General features: G+C 36.6%; 1 protein-coding gene across 4 annotated transcripts in view; it reads left to right on the forward strand.

The window, feature by feature from the left end:
• The first annotated feature begins 220 nt into the window (after positions 1-220).
• The window catches only part of LOC104882239 (protein SENSITIVE TO UV 2), a 67,776-nt gene continuing 44,473 nt past the window's right edge, over positions 221-23,523 (forward strand). For 2 of the 4 annotated variants that reach the window (XM_010664556.3, XM_010664562.3), the window contains exons 1-3: positions 236-665; positions 1,965-2,003; positions 14,199-14,317. In XM_010664556.3, coding sequence (XP_010662858.1) covers positions 390-665; positions 1,965-2,003; positions 14,199-14,317 — 434 coding nt within the window. In that variant the 5' untranslated portion in view covers positions 236-389. Of the gene's footprint in view, positions 666-1,964; positions 2,004-14,198; positions 14,318-23,523 lie in introns of all 4 variants that reach the window. The other 2 variants (XR_002031707.2, XM_010664566.3) reach the window with 2 other exon arrangements.

The following is a 23,523-nucleotide window of genomic DNA, read 5'->3' on the forward strand; positions in this document are numbered from 1 at the left end:
ATTTTTTTTTTCTCAAAATCAACAAAGGGCATTTTTGGAAATATCCTTCAACTCAATTTCCATACTTTCATTTAGTCTTGGGCTCAATTTGAAGAGTTACATGGACCTTTTGTTAATTTGGAGGTCCATCTACCCCCAAAACATAATTCTCCCTTTTTTTTTTTTCCTTTACCTCTTCAACACAGGGATAGTTCATTCTTTGGAATTTTCATTTTTCAATGTACCTTTTAATCGAATAGGCCTTTATTAAAGGAGGATGAAACTAATGAATTGGGTTTGGCGAGGTATTTCTGATCGTCTTTCAAAAACACCTTTTAGGTAAGGTGTTTCTCTCTTAAAATTTGAATTCTCCTGAACCTGAGTCAAGGCTTTGCCCAAAGGAGGAAGGAATGAGCGGAGAAGAGGGGTTTGAAGAATGGGATGCAGACTTCTTGGACCAGCTGATCCAAGTGGAGGAATTGGCCTTGTCTTCCACGGCTGCACCCTGTTACGCTTCTTCCTCTCAGTACCCTCACACTCATTCTCCCCCACATTTGGAATTTTCTCACTCCCGTTATGAGAATACCGATACTATCACCCACTCCCCTCCTCCGCATCTCTCCCAGAGACTCATCACAGACGCTCAACATGGAGACGCCAGAGACCTCCAAGTCAATCGATTGAAGGTTAGGGTTTTTATTTCGATCCTGAAAATCTGGGAATGGAAAACAAAATATAATTCTCTCTCTCTCTCTCTCTCTTGTTTTAGTTTCTGGTCTTAGTTTGTTTGGTTCCTTAGGAAATGGTGGAAAAGCATAAGAAAGTTGAAATCCCACTTTTCCATTTGGATGACGAGAAACATGTAGAGAAAGAGGAAAAGAAAAGAAAAGTTGAACTCTTATGTTTGGCTTTTGTTTTGGTTCCCAAGGAGCTGAAAAGCTCAGCTCAATTGTGTTTTGGGCTTTTATCCGACTGAGTTGGGTTGCGATTTTCATTTTCTTGGTGTCTCTGAATAAAAGAAGAAACGGAATGATTGATTTCTTGATTCCGTTTGGCTGTTAAGAAATTGAAAGAAAAGCAAAGGAGAGAAAAGAAATCACTGGTTGTTTTTTCATTCATTTTCTTGGTGTCTCTGAATAAAAGAAGAAACGGAATGATTGATTCCGTTTGGCTGTTAAGAAATTGAAAGAAAAGAAAAGGAGAGAAAAGAAATCATTGGTTGTTTTTTCACAATGTCCGTCTTTGTTTTCTTTTTCTTTTTCTTTTTCTTCTTATCTATTTATTTATTTTGTCTCTTACAGTTCTACGGTTGGTCTGTCCAGTCGCCTAGGTACTGGAGGAAAGTAAAAAATGAAGTGGAAATCTTATATTTGCTCAATTTCATCGTGAGCAATTATCAGTCTGAATTAAGTTGAGGTTTTTGTTTTTTTGTTAATAAATCGAAATAGCACTAAATGGATGTCTCAATTGCTTGTGTGGTAGCAAAGACGAAATGTTCTCATTTAAAAAAATGAAAACAATGAATGTGTTCATTTTTGGATCATTTCGATGGTTAAAATATTTGAATTTTTAGAAACACACAACACAACATTTAGTGTTATTTTAAAATGGCCTCTTTGCAGGAAACATATCCGAAAGCATTTTTGAAGGCGAGTTAAAGAACATGTTTTCTATGTCTTTTCATTGATTTTCTGTTTTCCAAAACATAAAGCAATTCCTCATTTCCACTGCATAATAGGTCCTAATTTTTTTTTCCATTTTCCACACTTTTTTAAGCCACCAAATGGAGAATGTTTTGTTCCTACTACTATTATTATTATTGTTTTTTCTAGTAGATAAAAAAGGGTATATCTTACAAAACTTGATGGTTTCGAATGCTTATGAACCTTTTGTTCTTTCTTGAGCTTTGTGAAGAATTAGTTTATTTGATATTGGATCTAAGAGGCCAGATTGAGATGTGAGCTTTTTATGAATTACAATTGCAGGGAGAGCTGCAACGTGTCTCCAAGCAGCTGACATACCTGGTATGGTTGTTTCTCTATGTGTTGCCACTTTTTCTTTTTTATGATAGCTAATCATTCCTTTCTTTTATTTTTGCACCCCTGTTTCCAGGACTGAGTAGGTTAGTATACTTTGCATCTTGATCATTGCTTTAGTATATTTTTGGATTTTTAACCAGAACCATCACAATTGTTGACCTGCATCTTCCTCACTCAAGACGCCATGCAGGCAGGCTGACATCCTTGCACTTCACCAGTCAAATAGGCGGACCGTTTGAAACTGTAGTATAGGTTGTGCACCCTTTCATGAGGTGCTTTTTAATAAATTTTTATTTGCCTATAAAAAAGGATTGGGTCTTGCATAGAGATGAATGCTAGCTCATGGAGAAAAGTTATAATTACTTGCATGATTTATGCTTCTTCATATTTTGATAGAGTTTTGCTTGTATAGATCCAACCTACAACACTTATATTGGGGGAGTTGAAGAAAGGAAATGCCAAGTTTAGTTTTCCATTAGAGATGCAGTCATATTCCACCTTTACCATGGATTTAGAATCTTTTGATGCTTTAGGTAAGGCAAATGGTTTTGAAGTGGTGGTGGTTTTTGCACCCTGAAAGTAAATGGTTAGAAACCTAGGATTAGAACAGTTAATCTTCTTAAAATTGGTGGTGTGGATTGGAAGCAAAGAGAATGATTAAATGAAAAGGAATTTGCGGTTTCCAACATTCTGTTTGCTGGTGACCCATTTTCTTTTGTGAAGCAGAAAAGTAATAGTTATCATATTTGAGATGGACTCCATCATGCTTTGAAGTGGTCTTAGTGCTGAACGTTAACTTGATCAAAAGTGACATCTGGTGTGAAAGGTGGAGGGTGTGGAGCAATTGGCCTCATGGTCTGGATGCAAAATGGTGCAACTCTGAGCTACCTATTTGGGCTTATCCTTAGGGGTGGCTTTTAAACTGTTTTCAGTTCTGGAACCTATTGAGGAATTATTTAAGAAGTGGCTGACCTCTTGGAAGAGGAAGTGTCTATCTACTCTTTAGTATATGTATGTTCTAAGATGCTTAGTTGGTGGATTGTTGGATGGAAGGATTAAGTTTTCAAGCTAGGTAGACCCCTATATTCAAGAGGGGCTTCTTTGATTGGGAGATAAAAACTATTATTTTTGAGATGTAAAAGATTTTATCCAATGAGGCTAAGAGGGGTTGCAAACCATGCACCAGGGATGTAAACAAAGACCAAGAAGACAGAAGGAAAACAAAGAAAAAAGGAGGAGAACAAAATTTTCTGCTTCTCTTTACTACTCAAAACATCAATAAAATCTGTAGAAGTAGAGCTTCCATCTTCTATTGATCTTCTAGCCTATTCAAAAACATTTTTCAGCTTCAATTGTGATTGATTTAAGCATAAAAATTATTTTTGTTTTGTAGCTTCTATATACAACAAAAAACCATACTTTCGTTTTCCCTTTTCTCAGCATCCCTCTATGCAACTACTCAAGTTATTCTTAAATATTTGGGATGAGTCAGATTATACATAGATCATCACTCAATGTCTATGATAGGTTTTATCGATTGGTTGAGCCCTAAGGAAGAAGAGGGAGCTTGTTTTTGTTTTCTTTTTCCTTGGATAGCCTTTTGTGCATATTAAATACATCATGTGTACCTTGGTGTACCCTTTCTAAGGTGCAATTAATATATTATCTTTTATTGCCTATAAAAGATATTGTCTTAGGAAGTACTCCAGAAATACCAAAGGGTGAGAATAATAAAAACCATGAAGTATGTGCTATACTACAATTCATACTACTTACACAAATCAAAACCAATGGACTAAAATCCTTCCCTTTTGCATGAGTTGGTCCAAGGGGGCTGGAGCTTGTTGCGCCCTTTTTGCAGATTTTAGATGTAGCGGCCTTTGACCATAGGACTGTTTTGGGAGGCATCTCACAAGGGCTTGTTCTTAGATCCTACCAATTTCTACACAAGTTTGGCATGCAATCTTGTCTTTTTCTCAGGTAGAGAGATTTGGCATTTTAAAGTGCCATCCAAAATTAGCTTCTTTCATTTGAAAGGTTGATAAACTAAGTGGATGTCAATGTGGTTAGTAGATATTATTTGTGTCAATTGTAGACCATATTCTTATTTATTGTAGATGGTCTTCCAATTTGTTGTCTTTGATATTCTCCCTTTTTGGGGTGTCTTTAGCTCTTCTTGAGATAGATAGTGATGTTTTATTGTCTTCACATGACATTTTCAAGGAAAAGAAATATGAGGTGGGACGAAAGATTGTTCCATTGTGCTTCTTCTGAGAAATATCGAAAAAGAGGAATAGAAGGTCCTTTGGCGGTTTGGAATAGTCATTTAGTTGTAAACAGTGTTTGAAATATAATCGGAGGGCTTGGACATGACAAATAGCACAAATATGTTGATCATCCGATTTTTCAGGATTTTCTCTCATTTTTTGCTGATTTAACGACGATATATTGAAATTCGCGGATGGTTCGATGTTATTGACAATTTTTTTGGTGCCATGTCAACACCTTTCAATGGGTTTCATCTAAAAATTCAACCTGTTTGTGCATTGGCCATGATAAGACAGTCCAGTAAGCCCAACAACCTACAATATAAGCATTGCTACTATAGGGCGACAACCTTTGAATTGGGCTTTGCTCTCTTTCAAATTATTGATGTGGGATGGCTATACTTTACACTTTAAAAAGCTCACTTCACTACACACAGGACCAATACTCAAACCGAGGACCTCACATTTGTGAGCAATGCCTTGTGCCATTACACCATATCTTTATTTGTGTTGAATTCGTGTATGAATTCATATATATATATTATAAATTAATTAAAATAAAATCATTATAAATAAGTTGAATTTAATTATTTTATCATGTATTTTATATACAAACCAAGTATAAGACAAATATAAATTTATAAATAAATTTATCTATATTTTTAAATAAAAAAACTTACTTAAATATCAGTATCAATTTCTTCGATAAAATTATATGTTTATCATTTACTAGAATTTTTTTACAATATTCTCATGAGTTTTAATCAATTTTTCGGCTTATGGATATTTTGTGTCAAAATATCCACCGATAGTTTTTGATATATCCCAATATATCTATAAAATCAAGTTACCGATATATTCGTTGAAACCGATATTTTCATCCTTGGTTGTAAAAGAGTAACTTAATATCATAGTTTTAAATGGTGCGTTTAGTGTAAGGTATTGTGATGTGGTTGCCATAGCTTCAATAAGGCATCACTTTAGGAGCTTAACTACATGATTGGAGCAAGGCACTCCAAAAAAGCGCCCCACAAAGTACACAAGAAGTACACAAAGGATGCCTAAGAGTGCCTAAAAAAAGAGCAGGGGGCTAATAAGAACAACACCCCCTCAATCATAGCCCAACCAATCTACAAAATCAACAACGAAAGAGGGACCAAAAACTAAAAACCCCTTAGCCCACGCCCAAGGGTTACAAAGGAAGTAACATTTACACTTTTGAATTGAATGACCCTCATCTTCAAATGCTCTATTGTTTCTTTCTTTCCAAACTATCCAGAAAATGCACATGAGAGTAGCCTGCCGCATTATTTTCCTCTTCATACCCACAAAAGATCCATGCCAACCTAACAATGTCTCTCTAGCTCAAAATAGAAGCGCTTACGACACCCCAAACTGAGAAAACAAGTGCCAGAGACTCCTTGCAATATTGTAATGCAAAAGAATGTGATCAAGAGGCTTTTCCTCTGAATGACACAAATAACATCTGTTATACAAAGACCACCCTCTCCTTTGAATCCGATCTAAGGTTAAGATCTTATTCTAAGTAGCTTCTCAAGCAAAGAAACCCACCGTCGGTAGGACCCATGAGCTCCAAATTATACTAGTAGGAAATTCCCCTTGTCTTTCCTATTACAAAGCTTTGTAGAGAGATTTAACAGTAAATTTACCATCCTGCAACTTTGTCCATACCACCTGATCCTCAACATCTCTACACATCCTTCTTCCTTGCAATCTCTGAAAGAAACGCTCCACGTCAACCACCTCCTAATCATTGAGCTGCTTAGAGAAACGGGGATCCCAACCTCCCTCTCTTGAATGGTTGCAATCATCTTCCACCCAAACTTCCTTAGATAAGGATACATTAAATAAGGAGGGCAAAGTGGTGCATAAAGGATCGTCGCCACACCAGCTGTGCTTCCAAAATCCAACTCTCCTCCCATTTCCCATAGAAAAAGCCATATTGTCGCCCATTGCCCCCCATTCTCTCTTGATGGCTTTTGATAAACCAACCCCAAACCTTTCCCTCACTTCACAAGAATGCCACTCTCCCTCTTCCTCCCCATACTTCCCACAAATAACTTGTCTCCAAAAGGCCTCCCTCTCCATTGCAAAACGCCAACTCCATTTGCATAGGAGGGCCTTATTGAGCAATGTCAAATTCCTCACTCCCAAACCACCCTTATGTCTATTTGAGTAGACAATAGACCAACTTACTAAATGAGGCTTCCTCTCAAGGGCCCCTCCTCCTGAAAGAAAGTCCCTTTGGATTTGCTCCAACCTCAATCTGACTCCCCTTGGGACGCAAAACAAAGACATAAAATAAATAGGCATACTAGAAAGGGTGCTTCGAATTAGGGTAAGCCTACCCTCTTTGGAAATATAGTCTCTTTCAAATCAATAACCTTTTCCGAAGTCTCTCCTCTATACCATCCCAAACTGTTACATCCTTGAAACGAGCGCTTAAGGGAAGACCCGAGTAAGAAGAAGGGAGCGCACTAATCTTGCAATCAAACTCTTGAGCCAACTCTCCTACATTCTCCACTCTCCCCATTGGAATCAACTCACTTTTATCCAAATTTATCCTCAACCTTGACATGGCCTCAAACCACATAAGTAACCAACTCAAATATATATATATATATATTCTCTAGATCAAATGGCTTATTTGAGTTGGTTACTTCTGTGGTTTGAGGCCATGTTGGTATATATATATTTATTCTTAATCCATGCAAAAATGACATCATTTTGAGACTTAATTTTTGAAAAAAAATCAAACTGAAATGATATCGATTTGCCTATACCTTTTTGTGAAAAGCAGAAACAAAACAATGTTGTTTCGTTGAGCCCTTTTTGACCTTGAAGATTAATCTTAGTCATGGATCACACATTAGTGCAGGAGGGGGGAAAAAGGGCGAGGGGTGGGGTGTTTTGGGGGGATAAGTGCCCTTTTAAAAATTGCAAATATTGACTTGCAAATTTTATCCCTGTGATTTTCTCTTGTTTTTCTTTTATTAGTTTTTTTAACAAATGATATATAACAAAAGCAATAATGATGTAGCAACACTCTCTCAAACCGTTTAAGCAATGCAAGTCACATGCAAATAAGAAAACAATTGCAAATAGTTTAAGCAATCATTCATCGATAATAATTAATTTCATTAACTCCCATAACTATAGGAACAAAAACATATAAGGCCATCATCTATAATAGTGAGTATATTCAGCCACATGCACTAATAAAATACCATTGCTCTTCCAAACATTGCGGATTAATCAATAATATATTATTCAAGTAGAATAAAATGAAATTGAGAGTGTAGAGAGAGACGGGAGATAAAAGTACAAAGATACAAAGATTTAGTATGGAAAATCTTTTAGACTATGATTGGTGTGATAGGATAGGATGAGATATATATATCCAAGGATATCATATCTCATTGGATAGGAAATACATATTTAATAGGACATGATGTTCTTGGATATTATATCCAATGGACATAATGTGGTGGGATAGGATAGGATGAGATATGTATATCCTAGGATATCATATCTCATTGGATAGGAAATACATATTTAATGGACATGATGACCTTGGATATTATATCCAATGAGATATGTTATATCATGTTTATATTTAATTTGTGAAATAAATAAAAAATAATATGAAATATATATTATTTTTCGATGTTTAAAATAAAAATTATATCACACTCCAATATTTTCTATTTAAAAAAAATGAAAAATTTCTTATGTTTAATAATATTCATGATTAGAATATTTAAACTTTATGAATAATATTTTTTATGTTATGTTATTCAATATATAAAAATAATATATGTATATATTAAGTAATACATATATTAATATTATTTTATAAATGTTTTTTTGGTTTTTCTTTTTTAACCATAAATTTAATTTATAATAAAAAAATTTTATTTTGCAAAATGAGTAGATAAAAAAATAAATTTATGATACATTAGATATGCATATCCCATATTTTAGCATAGGATTAACATATCCTATGTAGAAGGGATATAAAAAAAGGGGTGGATAATATATCCCACCACTTATCCTATCCTATGTTTGGTTGAACATATGATAGGATAAGTGATGAGATTGTTTATACTATCCCATCACCAACCAAATATGGGATATGATATAATATCCTTTTTTTTATCCTTTCCCATATCATATCCAGTCAACCAAATATGGTCTTAAAAAATAAAAAACCACAGATCTCTAATGATTACAAAATCCATTTTGAAGAAAACACTAAGTGCATTTTTTTTTTCAGAAATAAAAACATATTCATTAAAAATATGAGATTACAAGAGAAGGAAGTCCTTTCACTAAGTACAAGTTTTTACCTTGTCCAAAAACTTTGATCCTCTTTTAGACTGCTTATTTACCTTTTGAACTTTAGCTTCACACCATGTTCATATGGAGCACACTTGGAATTACCATAGAACACAATCTCCGCCTGCTCTTGATACCCAATCAAAAAGAACATTGGGGTTTACCCTAACAATGTAGAACTAGAGAGAAAGGATGAAAAGTAGAATTGAATCAACCTATTTTATTGGCAAAATCATCTCTCACTCAATTTTTTTTTGCAATTCAAAATATTTTCCCACAACCTAAACACTCCCAATTTGGAGAAGTTGAAGTTCAAAGGCTTTATCACATGGTTGCTCTTTTTCTCTCTCAAGCCCTTACATGAAAAATTTGTTTTAAATAGAAAGTAAGAGGATCAATCCAACGACTCAAATTTGTAAAGAAAAATTGTATGTCAATCAATTAAGCTTGAATCAAATATTAGACTACACTTGAGTTCTTAAGATGGATCAATTGCTCTTAGTGTAGGGAAACTCAGATCTCTCTGTTCCTTATCCTAGGCTTAGGTTAGATGTATGAAAACTCCCTAGGGCATTTAAATCTTATGCAACGGAAGCAAAAATACAATTTTTAACAGTAAAGGATCTAAAAAACTGCTATAGAAAACTTTACCTTTGATTTGAATGTTCCTACATCAGATATGTTTGGAGAGGATCAAAAGTGAAGTCTTGTAAACCCATGATCTTCTGCTTGATGATTCTACCTCAATCCTTGGCACTCAAACAATGGGGTGTTTGGGAGGGTGGAGGCTAAGGGTCTCTCATTTCTCTAGATGGTGGAAGAAGACTAACTAGAAACCTTAACCACTTAGGTGGGTATTTATAGGGTTCCCCATTGGACTTAAGTGACATGAGCCCACATGGGCTTGAATCACTTAATCAAGCCCAAAAGGGTTCTAGTTATTTAATTAACGCAACAGGGTTTTCCAATTAATCAATTAGCCTAATCCAAATATACTGTTCATTAACCTTACATAACCTTATGTAATTACCAAAACGCCCTTATGCATATAAGTGAACTTAGAGCGTTTCCAACCCTCATAAATTGAGCCGTCAAGGCATATGAGCTCGAGCGGCGTCCCTTGGGATCCATAGGAGTATTGCATCCCTCAAAATCCAATTTTGAAGTTGATTCAATATTCTATTATAGAGAATCAACTACACTTTGGTATCCTATATAAATAATAACAAGATGAAACTCAAGTTTATGACCTATTATCTATTGCATGTAGACTCCCCATGAATCGTTGTCCGTAATTTAACAAGGTGGTGCTATCACCAATCAAGATTACCTCTCCAACTTTGAATTACGGATGCCACCAATTAGGTGATTAGTTGACATACTCTAACTCTAAGGAGCATATATCAAATTTCCAATAAGGAAATGCTATGACCATAGCAAGATTGAAGAAATGCCTTGCAGTTGAATTTGAGATTAAAGACTTGGGCTCCTTATGGTATTTTTTGGGAATAGAAGTTGCTAGATCAAAAAAAGGAATTGTTGTCACTCAAAGTAAGTACATTGTAGACTTGCTTGAGGAAATAGGAATGAGTGGCTGCAAACCAAGCAAGCCCAATGGATCTAAACCTTAAACTTGGAGAACTAACCAAGGGAGTGCCAGTTGAAATTGGAAGGTACCAACGACTTGTAGGGAAGTTAATTTACCTTTCCCACACAAGGCCTGACATAGCATTCACAACCAGTGTTGTGAGCTAATTTATGCACTCACCATGCGAAAAACATCTTGAAGCGGCATACAGGATCCTAAAATATTTAAAGAGTACACCAAGAAGAGGTCTATTGTTCAAGAAAAGTGATAAGAGAAGTATTTATAGATGTAGACAACGGAGGTTCAATCACAAATAAAAGATCAACTTTTGGTTATTGTGCCTTTCTTTGAGGCAATCTCGTTACATGGAGAAGCAAAAAACAAAATGTGGGAGTGCTAAGTAATGCATAGGCAGAGTTCAGGGCTATGGTAAATGGAGTTGTGAGATGTTGTGGCTGAAAAGAGTTCTTGAAAAGCTTAAGTTAAATTCGGAACCTCCCATGAAGTTATTTTGTGATAACAAGGCAACAATTAGCATAGCAAACAATCCTATTCAACATGATTGCACGAAGCATGTTTAGATTGATAGACATTTTATCAAAGAGAAACTTGAAAGTGACGTTATCTATATGCCATTTGTTACCACAAGACAACACATAACTGATGTTCTAACTAAGAGCCTTTCTAGACTAGGGTTCAAAACTCTAGTCAGCAAGTTAGGCATTATTAGTATCTATGCACCAACTTTAGGAGTGTAGAAATATTAGGATTATTTGTTAAAGTTTCTGTTTTGTTTTCCAATAAATCTGAACTAATTAAAACTGATCAAATTTGGAATTTCAGATAAGGTCAAAGTTGTTAGGTTGTTCAAGTTGTTCGGTCCCAGATTTGTGGTTTTTTGTTTCAGCCTATTTATTCCTATGTAATTTCAAAACTGAAAAATAAGAAGAATATCCCTTTTTCGTCTCTATTTTGTGTACATCTATTAATGAATCTAAAATTTGTTATATCGTGTCTTGCTTTCCAAGGCTCTATCCCAATACTTAGCTATTTGAATGATTTTTGAAGATTTACAACCTTGGAGCTTCTAACAAGATTTTAAGCACAAAACACACATTTGAAACCTGATTGATCAATTTTTACAACTATCTACAGCCTCAAACTGCATACCATTACCTCTAGCTATCTTTAAGGGTGGATAATGATTTGAAAATCGAGTTGGGAGTCTATAATAGCATTTTGACTTGGAATTGCCAACATGCTATGATACTTGTAGACCCTTAGCTAACCTTATTTGAAGAGGAAGCCTAATGAGTAGAAGATCACCTTGGTCCACACAAAACCACCGAACCAAGAAGAAGAAGATGTTGTGAAGAAGTGTATATGGCTGAGAGCTCTAGCTGTTAACTCCAAAAGGGATGTGCACCTGGCTAAGAGCCTAACTTTTGACTCCAAAGGGGAGTGCCCTTTTTCTTTGTTCTTGTTCCCTACCACCCCCCACTTTTCTTGTTCCCCATCCACCCCCACTTTTTCAATTCCCCATGCACTCCCATGTAACTCCCCCCATTACTCATTAACATTTGACCTTTTATTATATATATATATATATATGTATGTATGTATATATGTATGTATGTATATATGTATGTATGTATATATACATATATATTATATTTATTTATTTAAAAAAGAAATATCGTTTGGATTTTTGTAAAAAGAAATTAATTTCAGTATGTTCTACATTGAAAATTGTCTTTTACATGATTTTCTTTTTAGTGATGATCATTTTATTTGCATATATTTTTTTTTTCCTTTATAATTGAAGCAACAATAAAATATATATGCATTTATGAAAAATTATATATTTTTGATCAGAATATATGAAAAAATATTTGCATGTTAAAATTTACAATATTTTATAGAATTGCCCATGTATGTCTCACTTTGCTCAGACACATGCCTTGGTTTGTGCCTTACTCCTGTGCTCTAAATGGCCTTTGTGCCTTGAGTGTGCCTTGTGAACTATGCCTAATACTGTCTTTGTGGTTCAAAGGTTTAGTGATGGATGTAGAAATCTCCTTAGTTGGCTTTGGAGATAGTTTAGGGTCTTGTAATCTTGTTGAACCAGCTGCTCCATGCTTTCCTTTTTGTTCTGTTGGCTTTGAATACCTCTTGTGTGCTTAGGTTGTGTTCCCTTTTCGTTAGAAACTTTACGCATGTGCACACCCATTAAATACCCACATACACACATACTTATTAGCCCCATGGTCTAGAGGATCGACAACTGTCACAGTATTGGATCATTTTGATTCAATTTTATGTTGGTGATTCATCTTGGTTTTAAGTGAAACACAAAAGGCTGCTAGTTGATCCCACCATACCAAATGGCTGTAACTATGCATATGATTGTCAAGTGGAGTATGAGATGATTTGCCAACAAAATACACATACCCATACCCATGCAGTGAATCTGAACAATGATGATCATCATCATATTCATGGTTTCTACACCTTCCCTTTGATCCCCAGCATAGACCTGGAGATGGTCACTCTAATCATAGCCGAATCTAAATGGTTTCAGGATTCTTTTGCACCCCCCCACCCCCCCCCCCCCCCCCCCCCCCCCCCCCCCCCCAAAAATAACATTTTATTTTCAAGACAGGTATGGGTGACACATTTGAGTATTGCGCATACATGTTAGTGAGTTCTTGTGAGCTCAAAGCAAAATGATGATACTCATGAAATCTTATGTAAGGCTCTAGTTTGTTGTCTTCTCTGACTCAAGTTAAGTTCCAATATGTTCTTGGACTGTAATTCATCTTGGTCTCCTCCATATTGCTAATACATATTAACAAGTTCTTGCAAGATCAAGGCAAGATCAATGATACTTGTGAATGTAACTGAGTCTAATTTAAACTAATTGTATATTAAAATATTCAAAAAAATTATGAAAAAGAACAGACCTGATTCTTTGCCGAGGAAGATTTAAATATGCTACAAGATGATAAATTTTTTTTGATAGGAAACGACAATGGAATATATTGATAAAAAGAAGGTACAATTAGAAGGATGAGAAATCCTCCCACCAAAGAAAAACAATACTACAAGTAATCAAATATAAGAAATGCAACAAGAGAATAAGCAAACGGTCTATTTACACACCGCTAACCAATCAAGTTGTAACATGTTAAGAGGTATCCCTTTAAAAACCTTAGAACAAAAAGCCCATAGAGAAGCCAAAAAACGAATAGAGTCCCAAAGAAACCCTGAATATGAAGGAATGAAGGTTCATCTGAAAACTGAGTAAGAATGAAACACTTGATCTAAAATGATGTTACCACTGAAAATTTAGATAAAAGTGAGACAGATTTTTTTTATTTATCTAAAAGTTTACTAGATGAGAACTTGTAAAAGCTGTAAAGTCTATGACAGAAATAAGGAACATCAGAAAAAGGATGAAATTATGTTGCAAAGGGTCATCAAGCATGGTCTGGCTGATGCTTGTCAAACTAGAAGTGAAAAATTCTAGGCATTATCAATTGAATAACTAAAGGTAAACTGGAAACATTTAATGGCCAAATATTTCTCCAGATGTTCTTCGTGGGTGTTTCTTAAAAATAGGATTATGCAACCATGCATATGAATTTACAATTTTTCATGGTGTCTTATTTTATTTTTTGGGGTAGGAAGCATTCCTGTGTTTGTTTGCACAACATTGTTATTTTCTAACAACCATCAACCATTAGAAAAGAATAATACCGATGTGTTTATGGTTGGCATATAGTTTCTATGGAATGTTTTTGTTCATATAATCTGCTACCTATTGATCTTGTTTTAACATTTTCCAAATCCGAATTTGTCCATACAATGCTGATACGGGACCATGACCTTAATCAGTTTAATCCTCTCAAAGCTTGATATCTTGTGAAAGAGTTTATTCGTGATAAATGGTTTATACATTTCCAGGAGCAGGAATGCTTGGAGCTAAGGAAAGAAAGAGATGAGAAAGAGGAGAAGCTTAAAAATGTATATTCACAGATGGAAGCTAAAGGTGCTGAGGTTCACTATTTGAAGAGTAGAAATTTGTAAGTAAAGCTCTATTTCCTTGCTGTGTGGTATATTGCAAACAGGTAGTAAATATTTAGATTATTATCTTAGTTTGATGCTGCTTCTAGGATTACAAAATCACATTGGAAAGGAAGAAATGTGAAATGCACACCACTAATACTAAGGAATAGGAAAACAATAGTGTAAAGTCATGCCTTTTGCTTTCTCTGACAGTCTGCCATCAGCAGAAACTCCATTTCACATGGGAGTCGCTTCCCAGATTTTTAAAATAAGCCGGCCCGGAAAAAAAGTTTCACTATCTTCCCTGTCTCTGCATCATAAATTCAAAGAAAGACTCACGGGCAAACCAACTCTTCCACAGTAATATATCTTTTTAATGTCTCTGAGGTTGCCATATTCGACAGCTTAAGTCCATGTTGGATTGTCATATTTGTGCCCCCCTCCTTGTTCCATAAGCCATAAGTTCAGCAGTGTCAATCAATTTTCTTGTAGGGTTTCTATTTGAGTAAGTCAAGCTAGTCTTATATTTCAAACATGGTTGCCCTTGAGGTGTGGTTCAAGTGGTAAAGGGATGGGGAGGGTTTGTGGGAGGTTCCAGGTTCAAGTCCCAATGGGAACAAAAATTTACCTATCAAAAAAAAAATTTCAAACATGGTTTCCTGATATTTCTTGTGTTATTTTGTCCTATCTTCCACTCCTCTAAGCTTCTACACACCTCTACCATTGCTTCTTGACCTCAATTGTTTGAGTTTCATGTCAAAGGAGGCTCCTAGCCCCTAGGTACTTCAAAGACAAAAGATGCTGAAATTTGCTTATTGGCCATATGTGTGCATTTATATATACTTCTAAACAATATTTTTTAATTTTATCTCGAATTACACACTTAGGTGCTTCAAACACAAAATTACTAATTTCATAACTTGGAGAAGTAAGATGTTGGTATGTATGTCGACAACTTTATTAGCAAAAAAAGGGGTATTGACTAATTTAGAATTAAAATCATAAGAGCTTTCAAAGCACTTGTAAAATCCATGGTCTTTCTTTTGTTTACTGAAGATGTAGCTATTGTGTTATTTTGAGGATCGGAGAGCTTTAGCCTATCTCTACCTACTCCAAGTTCTTCAATGTGCTTAAGGGAATTGTAGATTTTGATTTATCATAAACTCTTTGGAGCACAACCTCCACTAATGTTAGCAAAAATGAACCCCACTTTATAGCATTATTACTTATTCTAGTTTAACTTATTTACAAAGCAAAGCCCCTTAGGCCTTGCTTTGCTCAAGTAGCAAGGGTTTAAGGTGAGGATTGGATGGGTTCTAGGTCACACACCCAAAGGAGAAAAAAAATAAAGAAGAAAAGGTTACCTATTAGAAAAAGTTTTCTGCAAAGTGAGTATCTAATTTATTTTTGGGGTCTTCTATGTTTACATGGAAAAGCCTAAGGGGTGGAATAATTTGTTCCTTCATTTCAGCATGGGGAGTGTGAATGTGGAATTTGATGGATGTAGCTTAGGTTTTTATTTTAGTAGTTTTGGTCCACTTATTTTTTTATTTTTATTTTTTATTTTTTATTTTAGCACTTTCCTCTATAGGAACAATTTCCATTTATATATGAAATCAAAGAGGAAATGTAACTCTTTGTTCTATATTTTATTGAGAACGCAAGCCCTAAATAGGTAGTCTATACAAGAAGATAATTATGAAAAAAATAAAATATTTCTAAGGACTAGGAAAACGTGAAACAGAAGGCTAAAAACTAGGTGGTTACACGTCTTCATTTGAAATCAGAAAACAAATAAATACTCTAATAAAATACCCAAATAATTAGCTAGAGTTTATTTTTGGAGTTATCTCTACTCCTACTCGCCAATACTCTCCCTCAAGCTAGGTTTTATGTGTCTTGTAGGCCTAGCTTGCTTGTGAGCTTATTAAAGTCCTGACGAGGTAGTCTCTTTGTCAGGATGTCTATTGCTTGTTCCCTTGTAGGCTTATACACCATGTTAAGCATCCTACTTTCGATCTTCTCCTTTATGAAATTACAATTTACCTTCACATGTTTTGTTTTATCATGTTGAACCAGATTTTGTACTATACTTATGATTGCTTTATTGTCATAGTATAGCAATATTGGATTGGTTGTAGTCACACATAGTTCTCCTAGAAGTATTTTTAACCAAATCAATTCACAAATCCCTTGAACCATTGCTTTAAACTTAGCTTCAACAGTACTTCTAGTCACCACTCAGTTTCTTACTTCTCCATATCACAAAATTTCCCTAAACAAAGGTGTTGTATCTTGAAGTTGATTGTCAATCTTCAATTGATCTTGCCCAATCTTCGTCAGTAAAGACTTCTAATTTTCTCTCTTCTGATTTCTTGAAGAAAAGTCTCTTCCTAGGTGTCATTTTAAGATATCTCATGATTCAAAAGAACGCTTCTAGATGTTACTACATAGGCAATATCTGACTGAGTGTGTCAGAGATAAATAAGCTTACCCACAAGTTGTTGATATTTGCCTTTGTCCATAGGCGTCCCATTACTACATGTTTTAATTTTCTTATTTTGATCCATTAGTGTATTAGTAGGTTTGCAACCAAGCATGCTTATTTCCTTTAATAAATCAAGAGTATACTTTCTTTGAGAGACTATAATACCTTGTTTGCTCCTTGCCACTTCCATTCCAAGGAGTACCTTAGGGGTTTAAGATACTTAATTTCAAAATTTTGTAGCCATAATGCTCTTGAGCCTTTCTCTTGGAACTTTAATTTCCACCGCAACTTTTTCGATTCTGAGATAGAAGATTTAGAAGGCCTCATGCGGTCACTTGATGGTTTGCATCTATCACCTTCGGTTTCAGATGCGAGATCCTGGTCTTTATTTTCTTCAGGGTTTTTTTCAGTCAAATCTTTCTTTCTAACCTTATCCCAATTTTTTGGTTCTCCTCCAGTTTTCCCTACTAAGTTCGTTTGGAATTCTCAAGTCCCTTTCAAAGTCAAGTCATTTGTCTGGTTAGTTGCACATAAGAAGGTAAATACTAATGACTTGCTACAATTGAGAAGACCCTATAAAGCTCTTAGTCTTGATATTTTTAAACTGTGCATGAAACATGGAGAATCGGCAAATCATCTTTTCCTACATCGCTCTTTGATGATGGGGTTATGACAGATTATTTCAGTTAGCCAAGATGGATTGGGTTCCCCTGAGGAGCATTTTCGACATGTTGTCCATCAATTATAATGGTTTTGGTTTATCTAAGAGAGGGATAGTTTTGTGGCAAGCTGCGAGCATCACTTTAATTTGGGTTGTGTGGCGGGAAAGAAATGCGAGGATTTTTAAGGATAAAGCAAGGAATTCAGAGTATCTTTGGGATTCTATTCATTTCCTTGCTTCTCTTTGGGCTTTCTGTTCCAAGGTTTTTAAGAGGACTCCTCTTAATGTGTTACAACTTGATTGGATAGCGGTGTGTAATTCCAAAGGGTTGGTCTAATCTAGAGAGTTTGTATATTTTTACTGTGTATTTTCTTGTTTTTGTATTCTTGTAGTTTAGTTTTCTTTGGTGGGAGGATTTCTCATCTTTCTCTTGTACTTCTTTTTTCTATCAATATATCCCTTTGTTTTTTCCTATAAAAAAAAAAAAAAAATAACGCTCTTGAGCCTTTCCATCTCCTCAAGATCATTCATTGTGAGAATTATATCAACATACACTATAAAGATGGTAATCTTACCATTTGATGAGTGCCGCAAGAATAGGGTCCGTTTACCCCTGTGTAAAGCCATGACCTTTTATAGTTTTGGTGAATCTCCCAAACCATGTCTTGGGAGATTGTTTTAGATCATAAAGGGATCATTTCAACTTGCAGACAATAATTTTTCTTCCATTGTCTTCAAATCCTATTAGCAAGTTCATGTAAACTTCCTTATCTAGTTCTCCATTTAGGAATACATTCTTGACATCCAACTATTGAAAAGGCTAGTCTAGGTTGGCTATTAGTGAAAAGAGGACTCATATAGTATTTAATTTGGCAATAGGTGCAAACTTCTCTTGGTAATCTATCTTGTACATTTGGGTGAAACCTTTAGCAACCCAATGTGCTTTATACCTCTCAACTTTCCCATCTGATTTGTATTTGAGGTAAACATCCATTTACAATCCATTGTAGTTTTCCCTTTTGGAAATTGAACAAGTTCCCAAGTATTATTGTTTTTTTCAATGCCTTCATTTCCTCTTGTATTGTATTTTTCCACTCGGGGATAGTTAGGGCTCTTGTATAGACCTCGGAATCTCAACACCAAAAATGTTAGTAGTAAAGGCTTATAAAGAAGAAGGTAAACCTTCATACAACATAAAGTGGGAAATGGGGTGCATAGTGTTGGATCTTACACCTTTCCTAAGGGCTATGGGCAAATCTAGATTTTCAGAGATAGATTGATTTGGATTTTTCTAGGCAAAATCTAAAATACTTGTATTGTTTTGCTAATCTGTCACACTCAGTTGAGGCTTGTGATAGTGTGGTTCCACGATAGGTAGGTCCCTTTGAAATTCATCTACTTTAGACACGAAGCTCTTGTCTCTCCAAATCTCCCCTAGTTTTTGAAATGTGTCGAGTGGGTGACATAGTAGGCTCAGTTGGATTGAGATGAGTGGAATTGGGTAGTTTCATGGATTCAAATTCAGGCAGATTTCTAGACTTGGGCTGTTCAAGGGTAGATGAGACACTAATAGGCTGTGAGTTTATTACCCAAAAACACTCTTCATATCAAGGTTCTCCCCTTGAAAAGCGTCTATAGAAAAGTACGGTTGAGACTTGAAAAAGGTGACATCTCTAGAGACAAAAAAAAATTTCTTTATGGTTGGAGAAAACCACTTGTACACATTTTGGGTTGGAGAGTATCCCAAGAATGTGCACTTGATGGCTTGTGGATTGAGTTTGCTTCTATTTTGGTAATTGACATGGATGAAGGCTGAACAACCAAATGTCTTGAAGGTTAAGGAATTGAGTGATTGAAATGTGGGATAAGAGGACTCAGTATATGGAAAGGAGGGGGTCATGGTTCTTTTCGGATTAGGGATGCTTATAAGCTGCTGGTAGCCCCTAGTGCCATCACCTTCTCGAAAAAGAGCATTTGGGTGGATAAGGTTCCAACCAAAGTTGCTTTTTTTTTGCTTGGGAGGCCACGTGGGAGAAGATCCTAACTTTGGATAGGCTCCAAAGACGGGGCTGACACCTTCCTAATCGTTGCTTTTTGTGTGGTTGTGAAGAGGAAAATGTAAATCATATTCTTTTACACTGTATGGTGGTCAAGGTCCTCTCGAAGATCGTCCTTGCCTTGTTTGGGGCTCATTGGGTGTTCCCAGAGACAGTCAAAGAGGTGTTACTTAGTTGGAGGGGCCCCTTTGTGGGGAAAAAGAGGAAAAAGATTTGGAATTCCATCCCGTTGTGTATTTTTTGGACGGTATGGAAAGAAAGAAATAGATTAGCCTTTAGGGGGGGTTCTTTAGCTATACAGAAGTTGAAAAATTCTTTTGTATGTAATTTGTGGAGTTGGGCTAGGGTGTATATGAGAGAGGAGTTCTCTTCGCTTTTAGGTTTTTTGGAATGACTTGCTGTTCCTTAAGGGGTGGTGAGGTTTTTGTTCATGTGTTTTTTGTTTTTAGGCTGCTGTGTATACTACCTGTATGCTTTGTGGCTTTTCGCCCTTTATTATATTTGTGCTCATTTATCAAAAAAAAAAAAAAAATGTGGGATAAGACTTAGTGAGGATGGACATAGGTATTCGATACTAAAGGACATGACTTGGGAGTCGATTAACCAGATAACATGTTGTGAGGACAACTTTTCCACATAGGTATTTGGGTACACACATGGTAAACATGAGGGCTTGAGCAAGTTCTAAGAGGTGACAATTTCTTCTCTTGGCAAGGCCATTTTGTTAAGGTGTATTAACATAATAACTCTGATGAATGATGCCATTTTCTTCTAGGTAACCTCCCAAAATAGAATGGAACTATTTGTGATTGTTGTCAATTCTAAGGACTTAGATTTGTGCTTGGAATTGAGGTTTAATCATTGAATGGAAGGGTTGAAATATTTTGCAAGTTTTAGACTTTTCTTTTAAAAGGTATACCCAACAAAGCCTTATGTAGTCATAAAAAAAAAGTTATGAACCATTTAGTGCCTGAAATATTAGTTGCCCTAAACAGTCCCCAAATATCGCTATGAATAACAGAAAAAGGCCTTGATGATTTGTATGGTTGTAGGGAGAAAACAACACAGACATGTCTAGCAATTTGACAATTAGCTAGAGTTTATCTGAAGCGATCCCCAACTCTTACTCGCCAACAATATATCTACTTGGTCTAGTTAGATTTCTTTAGTGATTGCTTTCTTATTATGTTTGTTAGTTTGTTTTGCTTTATGATTAGAGGTGTTCGCACATTGTCACTTAATTGTCATGTGTCCTTAAGTCTTAGCTCAAGTGGTAAGGGTTTGGGATAGGGATGAGGTTGTGTTTTTTGGATTTTGACAAATGTGGTAAAAGTGCTACTTTAATTTGCATCATAAATAGTTTAATGGTCACACGCTCCTAATGTATTACCCTTTAGGAGTAGGATAGGGCTTGGATGGAGCATGGGTAATGCACTCCTTAGTAAGAGTTGCCCCTTTTAGTTGCCATGGATCCTTTGTTGGGAATAAGAGGAAGAAAGCTTGGGGAGCTTCACTTTTGTACCTTTTTAGGACCATATGGAAGGAGAAAAATAAAAAAGCCTTTTAAAATACTAAAAAGCGAAAATTCAGCCAATGTCGGAGGGGGTGGTGAGAAGTTTAGGATCGGGAAGATTCTTAGATTGGAGGGCCTTGGATGCGGATGGGGCAGCGGGAGGCCTGTTAATTTGTTGGGATAAAAGATCGCTGGAAGTTGTGGACTGGGAGGAAGGACAGTACTCCCTTTCGTGTAGATTCAAGAATGTGGAGGATGGGGCTGTTTGGGTGTTTACGGGAGTCTATGGCCCTTTCACCAAAGAGGCAAGAGAGGGTCTGTGGGAAGAGCTTGGGGCTGTAAGAGGAATCTGGGACGAGCCTTGGTGCCTAGGAGGTGACTTTAATAGTACCCTTTATCAAGGAGAAAGAAGCCGCCAAGGTAGAATAACTCCGAACATGAGGAGGTTTGCTCATATCATTGATGATTTAAGGCTGGTAGATCTCCCGCTGCAAGGGGGAGTGTTTACTTGGAATGGGGGCCTGAATAATCAGGCCTGGGCAAGGTTGGACAGGTTCTTGGTGTCTCCTAGCTGGCTAGACAAGTTCAGTGGGGTGATTCAAAGGAGGCTGCCTCGTCCTGTTTCGGACCATTTTCCTATTCTGCTAGAAGGAGGCGGGCTAAGGAGAGGTCCTTCTCCTTTCAGGTTCGAAAATATGTGGTTAAAAGTTGAGGGTTTTCTAGACCTTATCCGGAGTTGGTGGAGGGAAATTGAGGTCAGGGGCACCGCTAGCTACAGATTGGCAGCAAAGACGAAGGAGCTCAAACAGAAACTGAAAGTTTGGAATAGAGAGGTCTTTGGGAATCTAGAAGGAAACAAAAGAGCATCCTTGCAGCAAGTAGACTATTGGGATGGTGTGGAAAGTGAAAGAAGCTTGTCCTTGGAAGAGACAGAATCAAAAAAGGAAGCAAAGGAAAGCTATAAAAAATGGGTTATGTTGGAAGAAAGTCATTGGAGACAACTCTCAAGGGAGGTTTGGCTTAAGGAAGGGGACAAAAATATGGGTTTTTTTCATCGAATGGCGAATGCCCATCGTAACAATAATTCGTTGGATAGAGTAAAAATTGATGGGGTTTGGTTGGAAGAGGATCAGGATGTAAGGCAGGGGATTGCAAATGCTTTTCATCAGAGGCTCTCAGAAGACGTGGGGTGGAAGGCGGATATTGAGGGGATCCAATTAGATCAGATTAGCCAGCAAGAAGCAGAGAGTCTAGAGATTTCATTCTCTGAAAATGAGATCCATTCAGCTTTAATGGAGATGAGTGGGGATAAAGCCCCTGGGCCAGATGGTTTTACTATGGCGTTTTGGCAAAGCTCTTGGGATTTCGTGAAAGAGGAGGTCTTGGAGATGTTTAAGGAGTTTCATGAGCAAGGATCCTTTCTCAAAAGCCTCAATAACACTTTCCTGGTTCTGATTCCTAAGAAAGGGGGAGCGGCTGACTTGGGAGATTTTAGACCCATTAGTCTCCTGGGGGGGCTATACAAATTGATGGCTAAAGTGTTAGCTAATAGACTCAAGAGAGTGTTAAACAAAGTGGTAGCTCCAACTCAGAATGCATTTGTGATGGGAAGGCAAATCCTTGATGCTTCTCTTATTGCGAATGAGGTGATAGACTCATGGCAGAAAAGAAAAGAGAAAGGGCTCATTTGCAAGTTGGATATTGAGAAAGCGTATGACAGCATCAATTGGAAGTTCTTGTTGAAAACTTTACACAAAATGGGTTTTGGCTCTAAGTGGTTGGGGTGGATGTGGAGTTGTATCTCTACAGCCAAGTTCTCAGTTCTTGTTAATGGGGTTCCAGCTGGTTTCTTCCCGAGTTCTAAAGGGCTTCGTCAAGGGGATCCATTGTCTCCTTACCTCTTCGTCTTGGGAATGGAAGTGCTAGATGCCCTAATTAGGAGGGCGGTTGCGGGGGGCTACCTTTCGGGTTGCAGTATCAAGGGTGATAGGAGTCACAATCTAAAAATCTCCCATCTTTTCTTTGCTGATGATACAATTGTGTTCTGTGAGGCTAACAAAGAGCACCTAACACACTTGAGTTGGATCCTCTTGTGGTTCGAAGCAGCCTCAGGCCTAAGGATCAACTTGGACAAAAGTGAAATTATCCCAGTTGGTGTGGTGGAGGAGATTGAGGAGATGGCAGTGGAATTAGGATGTAGGGTGGGATCTCTTCCTTCTCATTACTTGGGCTTGCCTTTAGGGGCTCCGCATAAAGCCTCCTTAGTTTGGGATGGGGTGGAAGAGAAAGTGAGGAGGAGACTAGCGCGGTGGAAACGTCAATATATTTCAAAAGGGGGGAGAATCACTCTTATAAGAAGTGTTTTGGCTAGCATGCCAATCTATCACATGTCTTTGTTCCGAATGCCTAAGTCAGTGGCTAGGAGATTAGATAAAGTTCAAAGAGATTTCCTATGGGGAGGGGGAAGTGAGGAAAGGAAAGCTCATCTAATTAAGTGGGAGGCG

Source organism: Vitis vinifera, chromosome 2 (assembly GCF_030704535.1).
Source record: "Vitis vinifera cultivar Pinot Noir 40024 chromosome 2, ASM3070453v1".
Classification (NCBI taxonomy): Eukaryota; Viridiplantae; Streptophyta; class Magnoliopsida; order Vitales; family Vitaceae; genus Vitis; species Vitis vinifera.